Here is a 20,709-nt window from a genome sequence, read left to right on the forward strand (position 1 = left end):
CTAAACCATACAACGGCAATTTGTAAAGAAAGTAATCTAGAACACCTCCTTCCCTGCGTCTGATCTCTATCTGTGAGATGTAAACCATTCCTTCGTGTCTCATGGCAGAGGTAAAATCTGTGCAGATGCTAGGGTGGCAAGCAGCAGGCAGGTTTGGTGGCAGATGGAGGGTGCCACCTCAAGGAGTGCCTCCTTGAGTCACTGCATTGGAAGTGCTGACCCTTCCCACTGTGCAAAGTCTTCCCAATAAGAAGGGGCTTGGAACAAGCCATGTCCAGTGCTCTCATTTGGGGTGTTAAAAGCTGATTTTCTTCTCCCCCTGCTGAAGTTGGACAGGTGCACCTGTTGACCTGGTTAAGCCGTGGCTCACAGTTTTTTGGGGTGTCTGAATGTGATGCTGAGCGGGCTCTTTTTTTATGTGTATGGAGGTGTTTTGTTGTTTCTTGGAAGCATCTTCCCTTATGCTAACATCTGATTGTGCTTTTTCCAAAAAATGCTTCATTTTGAGCTCAATTTTCTCTATCTACCATGTACATAGAAAAGTCCCCTGGAGATGCAAAAGCTTGTACCAATTTTTTCTAGTTTTTATGGAGTGCTCAGAAGTCTCTCCACTTGCAATTATGCTGTCAGACCAAACTCTTCATGATCACAAATCATTCAAAGCATTAAGCATCAAACGTAGCTACATTAGAGACGTGAGACTCAAATGTTTTCAATAAGCATTAGCAGCTAAAATGTTGCAGTCTCCATGAATACGTTAAAAGTGACTGAAACCCCAGGAAGCAAAATTTCCACTATGAAGAAATAATTTGGTAACTATATTCCCAGGCCTGTAAGGGAGGAGACCAACCGCAACTTGGACTCAGGAGGCAAGAGCGGAGAAGCAAAGGCATGTAATAAACAAATTAAAACAATATTTAGCCAACAAATCCTGAAAACTATGGACATTTAAGGTGATTTAGTTTAAGATGTATCTGTCTGGTCTTACTTGTAAGCCCTAAAGGGTACAATTTGCTGACTGCAAAATAAATCCTTCAGTATAATCCAGACATTTAAAGCATCACCAAAAGTCAATCTGATTAAACGTTTGGGGTTTAACTCAATCTGGTTTAAGCAGCACATTTTCTTCTGTAGATACACAGAGCTGCAATACAATCCTTACTGAGAGAAGGGGCAGAAACTGTGGAGGGGGTTTGGTGAAACAACCATCATGTGCCGCAAGTGGACTTCAGGGGAAACGCTCTTCCAGGGAAGAGAGCTGCAGAGGAATGCAGAGCTGGGCTCTACATAGGACCTGCATGGGGGTTTGGTACCATTTTATTGGGGAAAGACACTGAGACCCTCACCAGAATTGCACCATGGAACTGAATGTTGCAAGAAAGTCTCCCTTCCCTGCCCCAAATGGCTTCCAACACTTTCAAGGGTATTATTATCTAACAGCCATTTTTTCTTGCAGCCTTGAACAAAATTTTACTTGCATGAACATTGCCCTTCAAGGGGAAACAGCAAAGCAAAATGGAGGATTCATCCTGAGATGTTGCTCTCTACTCATTGTTCAGCCCCAGAAGTGTCCGGTCACCATTCCCAGTTTCCCAGCTCCTGGTGAAATCCTCTGGTACATGGAGATATGTGTAGATGCATATAGACATGCACACACATTTGTGTCCTGGGCTCTCAATTCTGTTTTTAAATGGCAAATTCCCTTACATTTGCAGTACACATGGGTGTCCTACATCCATCCCATGGGATGCCCCGCCACATCACCAGGAGAGCCCCTGGGTGCCACGAGCAGGGGCTGAGCCTGGGCTGGCTGTGGGTTGGGAGCAGGCACTGCTCAGGAGCCGTGCGGGAGGCTGGGCTGGCAGCACTCGCTGTGGTTACATGTCCCCAGCGCTTGCTATTGTCCACATCTTTTGGGTCCGTTTGGCTTTGGTCAGACAGGTATGGTTTGGGTTTGGGGCTGGTTTTGCCAAAAGACTGCCTCCGGTGAGCGCTGCTGGAAAATTCCACCTAAAAATGGTTTAATGATTTCTGAAGTTAAAAATCAAGAGAGGCATTATCTTTCATATGTGAAAAAATAATTCGTGGTTTTACAGAGATGTGCTAGCCTCCCAGGGGAGACAACCATTACAGAAGGATATGCTTACAAGGATGTGGCCATCAGCTTTTTGCTCACTGCATGGAATTCCCACATCCTCTGGCCAAGATGCAGGTCCCCCCAAAATATCAGCTCAGCAGAAATGTTAGTGTTTGCCCCCAATTCCATGAGGGTCTCATCCATATGCTGCTGCACAACACTTGCAAGCAGGACTGGTGGGGTCCCCAGGAGGACCTGGCACTGGCCGCACCCATGGAGGGAGTGAGATGCTGGAGCTCCAGGAGGGCAGCCTGTGATCTGTCAAACATGTATCCAGGCAGGAACCGATGTGCACCCACACCTCTGTTTTCTCTTGCTGTCTAAGGGGCGGCTGTGAAGCAACCAGCCCGTGGTGCTCCTTGTCTCCCCAGAGAGATGGTGAGTGTCACAGCAGGGCACAGAGGTCTGTGCCATGGCCATGTCAGTGGCCAGTACCAGCAAGCATCACGGCTCTCTGAGGTGCCACGTCTTCCTTCTCCTGCCTGCTCTCAGCATAAAAATAAGAGGAGAGTAACAAAAGCAACACCAAAAAGCCACACTAAAGTTGCATTTCTAGTCTTATAAATTAGGGGAGGCATTCAGACTGTCTGTACCAAGTCATCCCAGGCCCTGTGCACACACGCACCTTGTACAGGGGTATGCGACAGCCTTCTGACGGGTGATCGCCGACTAATTTCTCCCTGAGACCGTGCCGCGCTCGGCACTGCGTGGGCAATGCTCTGCGGGTGAATCGCTGTTGTGGCGTGAACAGGTTGCTCTCTTTGCTCTGCCCACACCAATTCTAGGCAGCAATAGCCACAAAAGCTAGAGGTTGCTCTGACCACTGCTGATAAGGGAGGCTTTTATTAAGGAAGGTTTTCATTAAGGAAGGTTTTTATTCCACAGCGAGCTGGATATATCTTCTCCCAAAACCCATGGGACTCTGCAGGATTTGGGGCTGGGGAAGTGGAAATCTGCAGAGGTGCTGAGCACTCGGGGCTGATGCTGCAGCCAGCTACAGCTGTGCTTTGGGCAAGCAACAATGAACCTCTCTGAAAAAAAAAATCAGGTGCCAAGGTCTCCAGCTATTGACTGTTCACCATGGCTTCTCTGAGGTTTCCTTTCCCACAATAAAGCAGAGAGCACCCCTTTTGCCTGCACGCAAGTTCTGGGTAGATAAATCATCAGAGGATGCTGAGGCATTGAGGTGGGATGACAACTGGATGAATTGACAGGCCCAGAGGGTGATGATCAGCAGCGCAAAACCTAGTTGGAGACCAGTAACTATCAGTGTACCCCAGGGGTCAATACTGGGTCCAATCCTGTTCAACATCTCTGTTAATGATCTGGATGATGGGGCAGAGTGCACCCTCAGCAAGTTTGCAGATGACACCAAACTGGGAGGAGTGGCTGATACGCCAGATGGTCGTGGTGCCATTCAGAGGGGACCTTGACAGGCTGGAGAAAGGGGCTGGCAGGAACCTCATGCAGTTCAACAAGGGGAAGTGCAAAATCCTGCACCTGGAGAGGAACAAGCTCAGGCACCAGTAGATGCTGGGTCTGACCGCCTGGAAAGCAGATTGGCAGAAAAGCTCCTGAGGGTCCTGGAGAACACCAAGTTGAACAAAAGCCAGCAATGTGCCCTTGAGGCAAAGAAGGCAAATGGTATCCTGGGCTGCAATAGGATGACTGTTGCCAGCAGGTCAAGGGAGGTGATCCTTACTCCCTGCTCAGCACTGGTGAGGCCACACCTGGAGTCCTGAAGTCAAGTTCTGAGCTCCCCAGTACAACAGAGACATGGACATACTGCAGAGAGTCCAGCGAAGGGCCACACAGATGATGAAGGGACAGGAGCTTCTCTCCTGTGAGCTGAGGGAGCTGGGATTGTTCACCCTGGAGAAGGGAAGGCTCAGAGGGATCTCATGGGTGTATATAAATACCTGAAGGGAAGGTGCAAAGAGGACACAGCCAGGCTCTGCTCAGTGGCACCCAGTGACAGGACCAGAGGCAATGGGCACAAACTGAAACATGGGAGGTTCTCTCTGAACATTGGGAAAGACTTTTTCACAGTGAGGGTGACTGAGCACCGGCACAGGTTGTCCAGGGAGGTTGTGGAGTCTCCATCCTCAGAGATATTCAAAAACCTTCTGGGCACGGTCCTGGGCAACCAGCTCTGGGTGATCCTGCTTGAGCAGGGGGGTTGGACCAAATGACCTCCAGAGGTCCCTTCCAACCTCAATCATCCCATGTATCTGTGAGGCATTGAAGCACTATGCTGAGTGCTCCACAGAAATGCTCATGAGGATGATAATTTTTCCACTTGTCATAGGATTTACCTGGTACGTGATAAACATGGCCAAAACCTGGTCATAACAAGGCCTAAACACTGAATGCGAGGAATAAATGGAAATTAAGAAAAAAGACTAACAAGTCACAAAATAAGAAGGTGTCCTGCCAAAAGAAATTGTTGTATAGGATCATGGAGGTCCAGACTGAATTAAGATGCATTTTTGGCACTTTATCATGAACACTCATTTCTGCATTTTGTGATCATGTTCTACACCCGTCGCTTTTGTTTGTGTCGTAGCTGCACAATACAAATGTGTGGGTGCGTATAGCATATGTGATCCTGGCATAAGAAAAAAACAGATAAAAATAGGACCTCAGTTCACCAAATTTGCCTTATGATTGTGTTTTTTTAACAAGTGTTTAAACATTGTTTTTAACCACAGAAATCAGATACCAAGAAAACTTTCATCTTATTCCTGCAAAATCAAAATGGAGCTTCTAAGTCACAGCGTAGCGTGGGAACAAGCACCTTTCATGCTCACTGGAGGAAGTTATTTCATAATGTGAATTTCATTGGTATTTCTCCTACCAAGGTGCCCAGACCTACATGACTAAGAGTTGTCCCTGTCAGCATACCTACCCACTCCCTCAGTCAGGCGCAGTGAAACCATAGGCATGTGGAAACCGTGGCAGTTACACAGCCCACACATGAGGCTTCGTGCCCACATTTTGGGACTGAAGGTGAAGGGACATGGAAGGAAGCAGCTCCTGGCATGGCCACATTATGTCCCACCGTTCGGGACGTTGGAGCGAGCTGTGACGCTCCTCTGACTGTGTCGTGACTTGGTGCTGTGACATCATTCCCAGAGCTGGTGCTGCACATGCAGAATAAATCAGGTCATATCATGCAGAAGCAGATTTCAACTGCTTCATTATTCAGTGCTTCCCACTTAGATTTATGGCCACATTAGATTTCAAGCATACCAAAACCTCAGTTATTATTTTCTTGGAATTTTTGTAACAAATTGGTAGGCATCTCGGTACAGATTTTGCTTTCTCTACAATTCCCATCATCTTGAGTTAAATCCTCTCAAATGTTGTCCTCCCCACATAGCTGCTGTTATCAAATGGATGGGTGGATGTTAAAATCAGATGTTCTCCTAATTTCTGCTCTACCACCAGATGGCTAGTGGTGGCCTGAGACCCAGGGGCTGAGCTGTGGAAAAATCCTTGCCTCTTGCATTGAAACCGAAAGCAACTGGATTTGAGATTTTTGTGTCTAAACCCAAAGCTTCCTGAAAATGTTTTGCACTAGAAGAGAGAAAAAGTAACCGAAGTTGATGGGGAAAGGAAAGAGGGAGAGATGATGATACAATGGAAAGAGGAGGCACAAACTTCCTGCTGTTTTTCTGTGAAGGGGCTGTTACCTCATTTGTTATGCTGCCTTGCCTTCAGAAAGTCCAGCTCCAAATCATCTCTCAACTCTGGGAAACCCCACCAGGTGTAAACAACAGCCTCAGCACCCCAAGCATGGCTTCGTACCTGAAGATGAAGCTCTGGAGCAAGCCCGGTGCCAGCTCTCCGTGGCTCTGATGGCTCTGATGGTTCTTTGCAAGCTTTCCTCACTGGCCACACTCACTGCCATGGCTGGGTTTACAACTGATGGCCCAAAGGAGATGGTCCCCGGAGAAACTGTGGGCTGGCTTTTCTGCTGGGTCAGGATGAAATGTCTATGCAAAGGCCTCCAGGAGGGAGAAGGGGCTACAGGGAGCCTTCATGGGATGGCAGGGAGAGATGTCCTCTGCAATGATGATGATGGGAGAGAGAGCCGTGGTGACTCGGAGGTGCACATCTACCCCGAAATACCCAACAGCTGGCTCTGGGAAGGGTGGCATTGACCCTCAGGCAAGCAGCATGGGGCAGCCGCCTGGCAGGGACCCAGGTGGGATTGCATCGTGGCTAACAGCCAGGAAGGAGACCCTCCATGCTGAGTGTTTGCACATGACCCAGCCCTGGCTGGGTCTCTGGCAGCAAAGACACCCCAGGACAGCAGCTCCTGCTCACCCTGGGATGGGTACGCAGGGTGCGGGACCCTTTGTTTGCTCCCTGACGGGCCCAAGGAAAAGTGGCTTTGTGCAAACGCGGACACAGCAGAAGAAAATATGGACCCAGCTTTGAAGTTGAACCTCACACCCCAAAGCCCACACCACGTTTTATCCAACTGCGGGGTTCAGTAAAGGGCAATATGTCTTAAATGAGATGACTGCACACTGGGGTTGACATGGCTTCTCTACGTTGCCCCAGGGGACAATGTCCCTTTTCAGCTAACTCAGCATTGCAGAGGCAGGGATTGGGGTCCCACCAGCTGGGAAGGGGGTCCCCCCAGTCCTGTGCCCCCATCCAAAAGGGGCCGTTGCCTGCAGCGTGGTGCGGTGCAGCACCGCTGGGCTTGGTGGGGCCACCGGGGCCGTGCAAACGGGTGGAGCTGGGTTGCACTCCTGTAGCACGGCACCTGCTGCACGCAGAGCAGGAGCATGTTTTGCACAAAAGAAGAACCCACTTCCTTTCTTCTTCATTGCAAAAAGAAAAATAAAATCAGGCAGAGAGCATTGTTTTCCCTCCTCCTTATTCCCAAGTCCTTGGACGTGAATGTCACCTGGACCTGTGGGCTCTTCCGCCAGTTTTCAAGGTTGGTGATGCCACTTGTGGTATCTCCCTCCTCCAGTTCCCCCGGACCTGCTCTGTGCCTGCCCCCCGGGAAGGACCTCACCCTCCGCTCAGGGGCTGAGCTCCACTGGGCTCCCCTTTATTCAGGCCTCCCTTTGGCACAGGTGATGCCCTCCCACTCCCACGGATTCCCACGAGAAGCCCCCCCATCCCCAGGGTTTGTGTTAGTGGTGGGTCCAGCGTTGCTGGGTTATCCACACGTAATTCCCCTTCTGGGATCTGTAGCTCCGTTTTTAGTGTCTGCATGAGCACAGAGCTCGAGGGACAGGAGGGATTGTACAGGGGGCATTTGACTACACGGAGAAAGTCCCGGGCATGAATTTGCATCACAAAACACCCTGTCCAGTGTCTCAAGTGCTGGTGATGGCAAACCCACCCGAGGTGTTGTGGGCACCTGGCTGGAAGGCGATGGAATTTTTCCCAGCTTCATCCCAGATTTATTTCCTTTATGGTGTTAATCTGTGGAGATAAAACTCTCATGTGAGAGAGCATAATGAGGGCAGACAGGAGCCTTTCATGGGCAAAGCGTCAGCTCTTCCACCATCAGTGCCACATGGCCCCTGACTTCAGGGTGACCAGTATTTATTTCAGCCGCAGCTGTATTTTATGCAGTGCACTAGGGAAATGAAAGGATAGTGCTGGATCTGCTCACCGATGTGGGCTCAGGATTTCTGTAGGAAAAGCACTTCTGTGATGTTATATCCATCAGGCATTCTCATGGTCATGGTGAAACAGCTCAAGAACATTTGAGCCCCACACAAGTTTGATGAGTTTAACTCTTGACAGATGTGCATGTAGAAAATTCCCATCTTACTAAGGAATATTTTAATAATTTACTCAGCAGTTATTCTCTCATTAGTAGACCTTTCCCTTCCTGCTATATAAATCCCCAAGTGACAAAAGTGTCTCCATTAACAGATGGTTGTTAGCAAATTTTCCCTATTACTCTTGCTAGGTACCTTCAATTTGTAGTAATTCATGGCAATACCATTCAATGTGTAATTTCCATACAAATGACTCACTGTACATGAGTACACAGATCAGTATTGAGTTTAATGCCACTATGTTGTAAAACATTGTAAATATTATGCAATTAAAGAATTGGTTGAGCTTTCCTAGCTTGGAGGCAAATTTAAGTTTAGCTTTACTGTAATCTGAAACTTGCCATTTCTTGTTCTCAGTATTTTTCAGTAGTACCCTGAATGTCCTGTGATGGGAATTTCCTAGTTTATTAGGAGTTTCTAGGAGGGGGAAAAAAAGAAAACAAGCATGATCATCACACCACCACCAAAAAAACCCCTAAAACCAATTTAAAAAGCATAAAGTCCTCTTGGGATTTGAAAACCCCAGTGGTCTCCAGTAAATAGCCGCTGTGGGGAAGGCCATCCCGCTGGCCACAGGGCAGGCTGCACTTCTGCAAACATTTTGGGAAGTGCTGGGGAGGAAAGTAGTCTCTCTCCGCTGCAAGATGTGCTGGTTACCCACACTCGGGTCCCCCTCCCCGGCAGCACCGGGCTGTGGTCAGGGCTGCCCTGCTCGCAGGGGCTCCCCAGCCACGCCAGGCCTGGCCAGTCACCCCACGTGGGGCCGTGGGGTAAATCAGAGCCCTCCACTGCCCAGCACCCTGCAGGGACAGAGCCTGCCCCGACAGCTCCAGCTGAGACGAGGGGCTTTGCCCTACATTCACCACACAATATATCATCCTATTAATGAAAATATTTTTCCACTAAGGGCAAATTGTCTTGTTTCACTCAGGTGAGCCCCTGCCTCAAGGAGCCGTGCCTGATGGCCTCTCCGTGTGTGTACGGAAGGCAAATCTGGGCTTCACCACAGCCTGGGGAGCCACGCACAGCGTGGCTTGCGCTGGCCACGGGCACAATAAACTCCACGGGAGATTTGTCCTGACTTGATGGGAAAGGTGCCGTGGTCCCACAGCGCTGCCATGGCCATGTGTATGTGGCCGGGGTGAACCCTCTGGACTGCGCGTGAAGCAGAGCTCAGGCTGTTTTCATTGTTCAGTTGCATTTTGCATCCTTGCAGAAATTTTCAGATTAAAACCCAAAGTCGGCTCAGATGTTGGGAGCGATTGCTGCGCAGGTACAGTCATTTATCTTCTCCAGCACAGCCGCTACTGAGAATAACCCCCGCTGCAGCAAAATGCCTCTCACACACCGAGAAAAAAAAAAAAAAACCCAACACACAGAAAGAACACACATTTTTACTAAACCTAAGAGAGAAAAAGAAAAAAGGAAAAAAACCCAAACCAACACAACCAACAAAAACCCCAGACCTCAGGGTGCTTTTATAACGTGAGCGAATCCCGAGGCGCTCACACGGCCGGCAGCCCGAGAACCGGGCGCGGGCAGGGAGGCTCCGCGCCCGCCGCCCCCCGCCCAGCACCGGGCGGGAGGAGGAGGAGGAGGAAGAGGAGGAGGAGGAGGAGGCGGCACCGCCGCTCCCAGGTTGGAGCCCCTGATTTCTCTTTCGTGCCTGTCAGCGTGCCTGTGAGCATCGCAGCCCCTCGGGTGTCCCCGCCGTCGGGGGCGGGAGGCAGCGCGGTGCCTGGGACGCCCCGTCGGTCCCGTCCCGCCCCGCGGCTGGTGCGCGCCCGCGGAGCGGAGCCCGGCGGCGGGAGGCGGCCCCGAGGGCGGCAGCGAGAGGTGAGCGGGGGGTGCTGGGGGGCGGCGGCCGCCCCGGCTGGACCCGCGGCCGGGCCGGGCGGGGGGGCGCAGCCCGGGGGCTGCTGCAGCCCCGGGGGGGGGGGGGGGGGAGTGTCCCTGTCCCCGGGCCGGCGGGGGGCGCGGACCCGTGGCCCAAGGCAGGGCGAGCGGCGGGAGGGCGTGCGGAGCGCCGGGGTTTCGTGCTGGGGTGTTCCCCGCTCCCCGCTTCGGACGGGCATGGGGCGCGGGGCTTTCGGGGAAGGCTCGGATTTTTTCCCCTCTTTGAATTCAGTTTTGTTTCTGCTCCGGTCCCAGCCCGAGGGTTGCAAAGGTGCTCCTTGTCACCTCTGCCCGCCGCCCCCCAGCCACACCACTCCCCCCGACACCCCCCCCCCACCACTTTCTGGGCATTTTCTCAATGAAACTCCCCACTCCCCCTGCGGTGATGAATAAATGACATCGCTGCCATCAGATGAGTCTGGGACCTTGTTTGTGTGACAGGTGATTCCCCCTCCCAGCCCCCTGCCCTTTCTGGTATTGATTGGACTTGCAAAAAAACAAAAATAAGAGGAGCGGGTGGCAAGAAGACAATGAGTCACAGCCTTTGTTGAGATGCTCGCACCGAAATCACAAAAGATGTGTTTTTCCAAATGACTCGAGCTGTGTGCTGCCACGGGGGTGGCAGGGAGCAGGGGACAGGCTTTTTGCTTCGTGACAAGGGCCAGCCCTATGGGTGCCGCTCCCATTATCAATAAGCTGCAAGTTTCATGTCTGTTCTTATTCCAAAGGAGAGGGCAAGAGCTCGTGAGGCACTGCGGAAATGGCTGTTGCGGAGGACGTGTTCCCGCCCGCCAACCTCACCTCCAGCAACCAGAGCAGCTGCAACGTGCACAACCACCACTTCTCCGCCAAAGTCACCTTCTCCCTCTTCTACACCGCCCTGCTGGTGTTCGGTGCCTGCGGGAACATCCTGGCCCTCTGCATCACTTTCCAGCGCAGGAAGAAGAAACTCAACTCCACTGACCTCTACCTGGTGAACCTGGCCCTCTCCGACGCCCTCTTTACCCTGGCATTGCCGGGCAGGATCGCCTACTACATCCTGGAGTTCGACTGGCCCTTTGGGGACTGGTTCTGCCGGGCCACAGCCTTCATTTTCTACATGAACACGTATGTGGGCATCTACTTCATGACCTGCGTAAGTGTGGACCGCTACATCGCCGTGGTGCGCACCAGGCACCCCGGCAGGATCCGGAAGATGAGCCGTGCCCGGGGAGTCTGCGTCCTCATCTGGTCCTTGGTGTTCCTGCAGACCGCGCCGCTGCTTCTGCGGCCCATGACGCGGAGGATGGGGGACAAGCTGACGTGCATGGAGTACTTCAACTTTGAGGAGATTCCCAAGCTGCCCTACCTGCTCCTGGGGGCCTGCGTAGTTGGCTTCTTCCTGCCCGTGGGCATCATCTTGGTGTGCTACGTGAGGATCAACCTCAAGCTCTGCCAGACGGCCAAGGAGAACCCGCTGACGGTGAAGAACGGGCATCACCGCCGGGCCTTCACTGTCATACTGGTGGTGCTGCTGGCCGTCCTGCTTTGCTTCAGTCCCTACCACCTCAACATCGTCCAGTTCATGGTCAGGAAGATCCTCTACCAGCCATCCTGCCACGAGCAGCAAGCCTTCAAGATGTCCCTGCAAGTCACTGTGGCATTCATGAACCTCAACTGCTGCATCGACCCCATCATCTACTTCTTTGCTTTCCGGGGCTACAAGCGGAGGCTGCTCCGCATCTTCAGGAACAGCGGCTCAATGGCCACCTCCTCCACTGCCAAGACCCCCTCTGACAGCAACAGCAACAGCCAGCCGCATGGCTCCATCTCTGTCTAGTGGCACAATCCCCTTCCTTTCGCTCTGGCCTGCAGCTTATGGACCATCCCCGACGGCGGGAGCCAGAGCTGGGCTGCAGAGCAGGACCAGCACCTCTGACAGGCTGCCTTGCTCCCCTGCCTGGAGCCAGGGCTCTCGCAAAGCCAGCCTGGCCAGGACACAGCCCTACCTGGCTCTGCACACCTGGCTCTGTGCTCAGCACTGCTGGATCCACCATCCTGGAGCACAGAGTGGCCCATTTTCATCCCAACCGCAGAGGAGGCAGCTCGTGCAACCACACTGGCTGGCAACCACAACTGGGGGTTTTCCAGCGCTGCACTGCGCCGCCCTCCCATGCCTGTTCTGTGTCCTCTGCGGGGCTGGTGGCTGCTGGTAACCACCAAGGCTGTCCCTGCCTCTCTGCCCCCTTCCCCTGTGCTGCCCCCGGAGTGCTGGGGCAGCATCCCTGCAGGCCTCGGGGCAGCCAGCATGGAGCACACAGACTCAGGGCATTTCAGGAAAAAGCTGAGATGTTACTTCTGTGCAGAAAGTCACCTACAGCTCTTTCCCCACACCCACAAACAGCAGCTCCGCTCTCCCCCTGCCTGGTGTCCCGCTCTTGCACCCAGGTGCTGCACGGGGTGAGTGGTAAGCGCGGGGCATGTGGGAGCTGCCGGAAAAGCCCTTCTTCAAGGGAGAGGGGTGAGGACGTGAATCTACAGAGCTCCTGGGAGTGCTGCTGCCTTCCCCAGGGTGCCCTCCCTCGCAGCTGACGGCGCTGTGGTCGCCCCACAGCGCCCCAGGACCTGCTGCCAGGAAGGGGATGCCAGGGCTGGGCTGGCTCACAGCTTGGCTGTAAGGCTGCGAACCCACGCTGGGGGTGCTCATCTGGGAAACCGTCCCACCCCTCCTTAACTTGAAGGGAGTGGAGGAAAAGGGACAAGGGGACGAGGACTGAGGGTGGCCTTATATGACCTTGACTGACCTTTGCTTGAACCCAGTGCCCTGATAAGTCCAAGAGCCTTGCTAAAGGCAGGTTACGTGTGACTTGCCAGAGCGAGAGGAGGAGCCCTGAGACGTCGGGTTCCCATCGGTGTTTAAACCAGTGTGATGAGGAGAAAGTCGGCAGGAGCAGGGACTTCCTCAGCTCTTTTCTGAAGTCACTGGACTACAATAAAAAAACACACATAGGATTTCACAGTTCCTGGGATGGCTGGTCTTCTCTTTGAGGCTGGAAGGGACAGAGACAGGCAGAGACATGAAGAGGAAAAAAAAACATCTTTATTTTGCTGAAAAGTAAACCTAAAGAAGTTTGATGAACATACACTTTTGATTAATACAAATCATTCTTTAAGGTAATAACCTTTCTTTATAGCTAGAAAGTTAATAATAGTCACATGCAGCCATTTAATGTTTTAAATGAGCATGAATGAGCTTTTGGACAATGGTTTTACTTAGGGTACAGGTAACTGTAGCATCCTGAAGGCTAAGGTGGATGCCTAAAATAATTCAGGTGGGAAAGGGACTCCAGTAGGTCCTTTTAGGAGGCAAACTGAGCCCTCCTCAAAGCAGGTCTAACCTCAGTGCTGACCTGCAGAGAGCCTGTGTCCTAAAAAGCATGTTACAACGGGCAAGGAAGAACTGGTATGCAATAATATAAGGATTTCAGTGGTCTGAACACCCTAAAGGAGCTCGGCTAGGCTGATAGTTGCTGTGCAGTTATGCTGCCCTATTAACTTGTTAAAGAAGTGTTGTCTGGAAGGGACCTCTCTGCAACACCTCATCCAACAGCCTGCTCGGAGCGGGACCGTGGCTGGCACAATGTCAGGCTGGCCACGGCTTCGTCTAGCCAGGGCTTGGAAACTCCCAGTATGGCGGCTCCTCCTGCCGAGGTGACGGTTCCTGTGCTGCATCGCCCCACTGCTCAGTGGGAACCTCCCCATCCACAGCTGGTGGCTGTTGCCCCTAACATCACCTACTTGTGCTAAGAAGAGTTCCCCTATGACTGTGGCGGGGGCTGCCAGGAGAGGAGTGGTACGTAGCTCTTGGTCTCAGCGAGCCTCCGCATGAACACATGAGCACAGGTCTGCAGCGGTGGCCAACCTTTCTTCTCAAGACCAAGGCGTAGAGATGTTCTGCCAGGCTGGAGCCTACAGCTGAGGCAAATCTGTGCTGAAGCCTTCTCCGGAAAAGGCGGAGTATAAACATAGCCTCGTTCCCTCCTTGTTGGGCTCTATTTTTCTCCAAAGTGTTTTATTACCAAAGGTATCCCCACCTTTCATCCTCTTGCTGCCATTAAGAGCCTTTGGAGAAGGAAATAAGTGCACAGCTGTGTGTAGTGCTGCAAAATGGCAGCAGGCAGGAGGGATCCTGCCTCTCTCCTCTGGGCTGACACCAGCCTGGGGCCCTTTGCTTTGGAGAGAGCTGAAGGGCACCCAAGAGCTGGAGAAGGAAGGGACTTGGGCAGGACGGGTCAGGAGAGCCTGGGCAAAGGAGAACTGCCTAAGGAGTCCCGTATCACCCGAGAGCAGCTCACCCAGCCGGCGGCGCGCCCTGCCTGCTGGGGAACGGAGCGTTTCACTGAAATCGAAGAGAAACCATACAGAGCGTTTTGTCTAAAGGCACAATAACAATTTTTCCACGCTTCATCCGTCCGCCGGATCCGAGCTCCCCGCACGCCGCTTGCGTTAACCAGCTCCCACCCGGCGCCACGCGTGTTCCCCGCTCCCCGCTTTGCCCCACGGGCGACACCCCCCCCCCCCCCCCCCCCCCCGCGACAGCCATCGCTCCCCGTTTGGCTCCCGGCTCCCCTCGGCCGTACCCCCGGACACCAAAACGCCCCTGAAGGCCCCCCCCCGGCTGCTGCCCGGGGTGGGTGGGACGCTCGGGGGATGGAGGGGGGGGAAGCGCCTGCGGGGCGCAGCGGGCGGGGCGCTCCGCGCAGCACAGCCTCCGCAGTGAGGAGAGGGGCAACGCCGGTTCCCGCCGAAAGAGGGAGTTGAAACCTTTACTCGGGGTTAAAAATACGCCCACGAATCTGAAGGAAAAAAAAAAAAAAAAAAAGATGCGGCTGGTGCTCACCCCCCACGCGTCTCCTGCCACGCAGGGACGTGGTGCATGTAGTAAGTAGGATGGTTGTGAAGCGTATGGCAAACACCCTGGGCTCCCCGGTGGCTTTCTATGTGGGGAGGCACTACTGCAGCCTGCAGGTGCTTCTTGCTTCAGCCCAGGCTGCAGTCTGTAGCCGCACTGTCTGCTAAGAAAGGAAAATTGCATTTTTTTCTGAGGGCAGTGAGTACGCTTTGTGCAGTCACACTACCAGCCCTGTGTACAGTCGTACCGATTATATATGTACATGGTGCAAACGGAGATTTTCTTGGCAAACTCAGGCTGTGACCCTTGTAGCTCAAAGGCCCTTGTGACCCAAAGCCCTCTAACAGTGGATTTCAGGTATCTCCTGAGCTTCTGCAGAAGGGTGACTAGGTCATGCAATCGAACAGAGTGCAGAACGCAGACAGGGTCTCTGCAGATGACCCGCCTGTCTGATGAGCCGTATCTTGATGGTAAAGAAGCGCAGGGAGCTCGAACAGCACCGCCTTTTTCCCTTAGCAGTGGTTCCCAACTTTATGCTTTCAGCTAAGAGCGTAGATTTCCAGGAGAGTGCTGGGGGACAACAGCTCTTGGTTGCAGTTACACATTACCTGTTAGTAAACTCCCTGTGCTGTACAACAAACCTCTTCAGCCTGTGCTTTCAATTGTCCTGAATTGAAGCTATTGCATGTTGTAACAGCCATCTTTGTAAGCCAGTAAAATACTGTCATGTAAAAATGCACATATCTACTTAAAATAAAAGCTTCTCATGGCCAAGTAACAAGCCCCTCTGTGATTGCTTGGGCCAGGGGACGTGGGCAACTGTTTTCCTCTCAGAGGTGCATGTGTGCCTCTCCCCTCTGCAGGCAAAGCAAACGCTCAGAAGCAGCGAGGGACAAGCCCAAGCTCTTGATCCACCTCCTTTATGCAGGACACTTGTATCCCCAGGAAGGTGGTGTGTGCTCTCCTGGCATGGGGATTTATAAAAAACCTTCGATGGGAAAAGCAGTGGGACCTGGGAGGAGCTGTGTCCTTTCTGGAGCAGGTGTCTCTGCAGCTGGGATGAGGTGCTGGAAGAGTTGGGTTGGCAGGACTAACTGTGCTTAGAAACCCAGAAACATCAGCTTTCTCCCATACCGCCGTGACTCCAGGGTTTGTTTTGCTGCTGTGTTGCTGGGATCACACTGTTTTCTCTCTTGCTACATGCACCATCTCATGCAAAACTGACCAAAGAAAACAAAGGGATTCCCCTATCGGACTCTGAAAAAAGGGTGGATTTTCAGTACAAGATTAGCCACAATATTGTATATTTGCATTTTTCACACAGAATCTATGTGAATTCTTTCAAAACTGAGCTAAGCGCAACGTGACATCCTGCCCCCTTTCTCTCAGCAGATCTTTTCTTTCTGTCCTCTGCAGCCTATTTTCTACTTTGCCCCTTTTCTCTATAAAGTCCCAGTTTTTGCTCAGTTTCACCTCCTCATCTCCCTCAAGTCCTCTCCTTTGCTAATCTTAAATGACATGTATGGTCCCTACTTATCTCCGGTCAAAAGGCCAAATCCTGCTTTTGGTTCAGCAATGATCCTAGAATTTTTCATCCATTTTTAAAGTATGTATATTCCTCCTTTTTCCAGTGCTACCATTCAGGTTTAGAAACTCCCCTACAAACATGTGTGAGCCCACCTAACTTCTCGTTTCCTCTTAAAACTCTCCTTTGGCAAAAATGAAATGGCAAGACCTAAACTACCAATTTGTTGAGATTCTTACCAGTTGCACCCATTCATCAGGTCGTACCGTGCCTCTGCTCCCATCATCTGTTTCTTGTCTTATATTTGGACTGACAACTATTGGTAGCACGTACCCTCTTCGAGTTTCAGCTAAAAGTGGACTTTCTGTGGTCAAAGCATCCCTTTATATATGGAAACAGAGGAGGAATGTAATCCTACTAAAAATTAAACCAAACCCGGTACGTTTTAAGTAAACACATATATACATATATATATATAAAAAAAATGCATATATGTGTGCATATATATAAACACATGTAGTGTTTGTGTGTTCATGTGACTCTCCTAATAGTATTTATACACATTTATATGAAATACTTATTACTATGGCTAGTGAATTAAAGAAAGTTAATGTCACAGGTTTTTCTTGTGGAAGAAGACACACAAGAAACTAATTGCACAATGTATCAAAACCTGTGTTAGTTCAAATGAATACTGTGCATTTATTTCTCCTCAGATGCAGCTCCTCTACAACATGAGACTTGTAGTTCAGAGTGTTTTCAAATTTGGGTGCCTTTGCAACTGTATATGTACTCCAAATACACACGTTTGAGAGATGGGAGTCTTTGAATACAGACTTTTAATTTTCTTCCACAAACTCTTAGCTCCAGTTAAATTAATCAAACCAATACATAAATATTCTCTCTCACTCTCTGTATATATACATATGCATACACACATATATATGCATATACATATACATATATATATACACACACACAAACAGGAGAGCCAAAAATGTTGCCCTTTGCCCAGTACAATATGCAATATATTTTTCTTGCTTGTTCTTCAGTTTCAGACAAAAATAACGAGACTTTTTCTCCATCACATGTTCACAAAGGCACCTACAAGTGCTAGACAGCACAGGCTGGTACATGAACCAACTGCGACAGTCCGTGTACTCATGTAAGTAGCAGGCAACCTTTAACACTTGTTTTGGGAGAGGAAAATGGTTTTGGTAGGTACGGAGCCCAATCATTCTGCATCTTAGCTAAAAGTTAAGGCTTGAGAACCCTGTGTGGCCGATCAGGCAGATTTCCACAAACAGAAACCTCACAGTGGGTATATTTCAAAGTATCACATAACTGCCTAGGAAAGTCCCCAATAAATTACTCTGTTGTTGTTGTTTCAAAAGACAACATTCCCAGTCTAGTAGAGAAATTTTAACAGCAGCAACTACTTTTATTTCAAAATACCAAATCTTGGCTTTACTAAAACCACCGTGAATTTCCTAGGGACTTAAAATCCTCTCCGAAGAAAAGCATTTTGCATTCCCTCGCTGCCTAAAAACTATCATTGGGTCACCCACAAACTAGAAACTGTGCGATGAGATATTCAAAATGGTATTGGACAAACACTGCGTCGGCTGTGAAGAACACGCTCCTCGCATTCCCAGAAATGGTCCATGAAAGTTTCACCATCAAATGGAAACCGACTTGTTTTCTATCTCTAATGTGTGAATCTTTCTTCTATGGTTCTTGCATGAAACAGGAACTATATTCAACTGCATTGGAGAGCCCTCCTTTTACCACTTCTTTTTTTTCTTTTTTTAAATTGGAAATCACAACCCTGGGAGCATTTTGAGCACAAACTGTTCTCACAGATGTCAAGGGGAGTTTTCAAGTGACATCACCGAGACCTGAATTCTACCCCTTACGTTTGACAATGTTTTGTGAAATTCCCAGCAAAACGGGATTTTCCATACAACTGTGACATCTGGATACCCCTTGTACAGATCATAAAAAGAAAGGATTCAGACTTTGAGAATATCCACTTACATGTCCCAGATGCCACTCAACATGTGTTAAAATTCCAAGGAATAAATGCCCTTTGTGCTTGTCCCTAAAGCAGGGCAATGTCTGAAGGGGCACAGGTCATATTTAATTTACCCTGGGCTAGGTGGACTTCTATCTCCTACAGACAAAATTTGACTTCTAAAGTAATTCACTAGTCTTTGTTGCTACTTTTGATAAAATATTTGTGAAGGAAGAATCTGTATGTTTCAAAATTAAAACCCGTACTTGTTTCAAAACATTTAACTAGTTTGCATATGCAAATTACTGTAGGGCTTTTTTTCTTACATTTGCCCTCTGCTTTCTAAGACAGCAGGTCTACAGAGTTCTCTGGGTGAAGAAATGTCCCTAGCCTACACCCACAGAGTGCCACTCAGCTTCACACAAACAAAATCTTTCAGTTAAGCAGCAGACTCTGCCCAAATAATGTGATCATACCACCAAGCCAAACTCTGACGGAGGTTCATCAAAGCCCAGGAAAACACATGGTCATTCCAAAACCCCCTTCTTTCAACCACTGGAAAATACTAAAAAATACTTACAGGACATTGACTTTATTAAAATTATGTCATGTGCCAAGCACTGCACAAATTTCATGTAATTTCTGGATAAGGACTTGTATGCCTGAAGGACTTTTTTCAGTTTTATCAGTCAAGTAAAAGAGAAAAAGAAAGATATCTCTCCCTAAATCTTGTCCTGTTATTTCCCAGTATATTTTTCAGGTCAAGCGAGACCGCACAGATCTGTACTTTGGTACTCACATGCTCATTTGGATTTCCAAAACATCCTTCTCTCTCCTGTATTCTTTCATCTCCTCCCCTTTGCACCTGCTATTGCCTTTGTTTCGCTTCTGATGACCTATTTCTTATTCTAGATGTATTTATGTATTAAATATGCCTGTGTGTATATAAATAGACACATATGATATAGAAACACAAGTACATACAGAAACATACAATAAATGCTTAAGATACATGTGTAGATTGGTTTCACGGAATCGCATTTTGGAATCTTGTATTACTTCAGCCCAGTTTTATCGAGATGTTCACTTCTCTCCACCCCACCTCCTAAAACTCCTAAGGTGCCAATACTGAGCACTTCTGGGAGTCAAGCCAAGCAAGATTATTTATCAATCTAAACTTCAAACCCAATATTGTACTACCTTGGCATTACTGTCCTGTTACCTCCTCTGTTAGCCTGAACCACCCTTAAGCTTAATATTCCAGTCTGTGATCAACACAAAGTTGCTTCAGACAGTGAGGATTCAGCAAATGCAGGGTCATCCACATCTTTGACAGTAGAAAACTAGAACTATGTATAGAAAAGTTAGCTTTTTATCATTTTTTTTTAAGACAGTATGTAGCCAGCTCAAAAAATGAAACCAGCACATAGGACACTGAGCATACATCCATTGTTACAGAAGTCTGTCTGAATTAGACATGGAAGTAATTAAAATAATTTCAGTTCTGATCTTACCGTGTCACTCAATTCAACTTTATTGCTTCCAGTGAGTATCTTCATGACCTATATCAGAATAGTGATTCACTCACTTTGTAAAAATTTAAATTTACAGTGATCACTTACCATAGGTTGCACTACGCACGTGGATTTTCTCTCATCCTATCTGTGTATTATGTGCTGAATGACAACTTTTATTTAAAAAGAAATTCAAGAAATATTACAGGCATTAATAAAACTTTCCAAAGAATGACGTAATAGTCCCATAACCCTTTGCTGAGTTGAAAATGAAGCAATCTTCAAACCTCTTATTACTGTAATCAAAAACCAAGTACCGTAAAATAACATGTAAGCTAGATAAATTACGACTGGTAAATGAAGAAAATATGATTTTTCTTGATAGGTAAATCTAGTTGTTGTGGTTGCTGGAGCTTCTTTTCCTAGTCATTAAGTCTGATAACATGTCTAACAAGGATTTACAAGAAAAAAATCACCTACTTTATTTAAAAAATAAATTTAGGTGATATCCAGTAATAAGTAGAAACTAAAGTTACTTTGAAAAGGATAACCAGACTAGAAACCACCAAGTGATCTGAAGGCTTGGGAACAGTTCACGTCATTTGTTAACATCACTTCGAATCACCAGTCACGTGGAGCCAGTTTCTCTTTTCTGACGCTCTTGTGGGGACGACCTTCGTGAGTCTGTCCAGCAGGTGGCTTTGATCCTCTTTCAGACGTGTACAAACCCATCAAGTGAAGTTCCTTCACACAGAAAACCATCAGTGCTGCAGTAGAAAATTAGTGGCTACATTTAAGTCATTATTTGAAGCCCTCAGAGCTTCTAGAGCATCTCCCCTGGAAAATCCCATTTCCATAAGTCGTGCAACCTGGAAAAGAAATAACATAACACCACTTTAAAACCAGAGTTTTA

General features: G+C 49.2%; 2 protein-coding genes across 2 annotated transcripts in view; one reads left to right on the forward strand and one right to left on the reverse strand.

Annotated features, from left to right (window-relative positions):
- Positions 1-9,604: 9,604 nt before the first annotated feature.
- Positions 9,605-15,451, forward strand: LOC141939504 (G-protein coupled receptor 183-like). Its single transcript, XM_074859363.1, has 2 exons — positions 9,605-9,792; positions 10,581-15,451. The coding sequence occupies exon 2, from the start codon at positions 10,613-10,615 to the stop codon at positions 11,669-11,671; it is 1,059 nt and encodes a 352-aa protein (XP_074715464.1). The 5' UTR covers positions 9,605-9,792; positions 10,581-10,612; the 3' UTR covers positions 11,672-15,451.
- Positions 15,452-17,089: 1,638 nt separating this feature from the next.
- The window catches only part of UBAC2 (UBA domain containing 2), a 104,452-nt gene continuing 100,832 nt past the window's right edge, over positions 17,090-20,709 (reverse strand). Inside the window, exon 9 of the mRNA XM_074859368.1 lies at positions 17,090-20,665. Coding sequence (XP_074715469.1) covers positions 20,558-20,665 — 108 coding nt within the window. The 3' untranslated portion in view covers positions 17,090-20,557. The remainder of the gene's footprint in view (positions 20,666-20,709) is intronic.

The sequence above is a fragment of the Strix uralensis genome, chromosome 2 (assembly GCF_047716275.1).
Source record: "Strix uralensis isolate ZFMK-TIS-50842 chromosome 2, bStrUra1, whole genome shotgun sequence".
NCBI lineage: Eukaryota > Metazoa > Chordata > Aves > Strigiformes > Strigidae > Strix > Strix uralensis.

Bases quoted from the DNA above. Each gene is read 5' to 3' on its own strand.
- LOC141939504 (XM_074859363.1), top strand. From the start codon at position 10,613: ATGGCTGTTGCGGAGGACGTGTTCCCGCCCGCCAACCTCACCTCCAGC.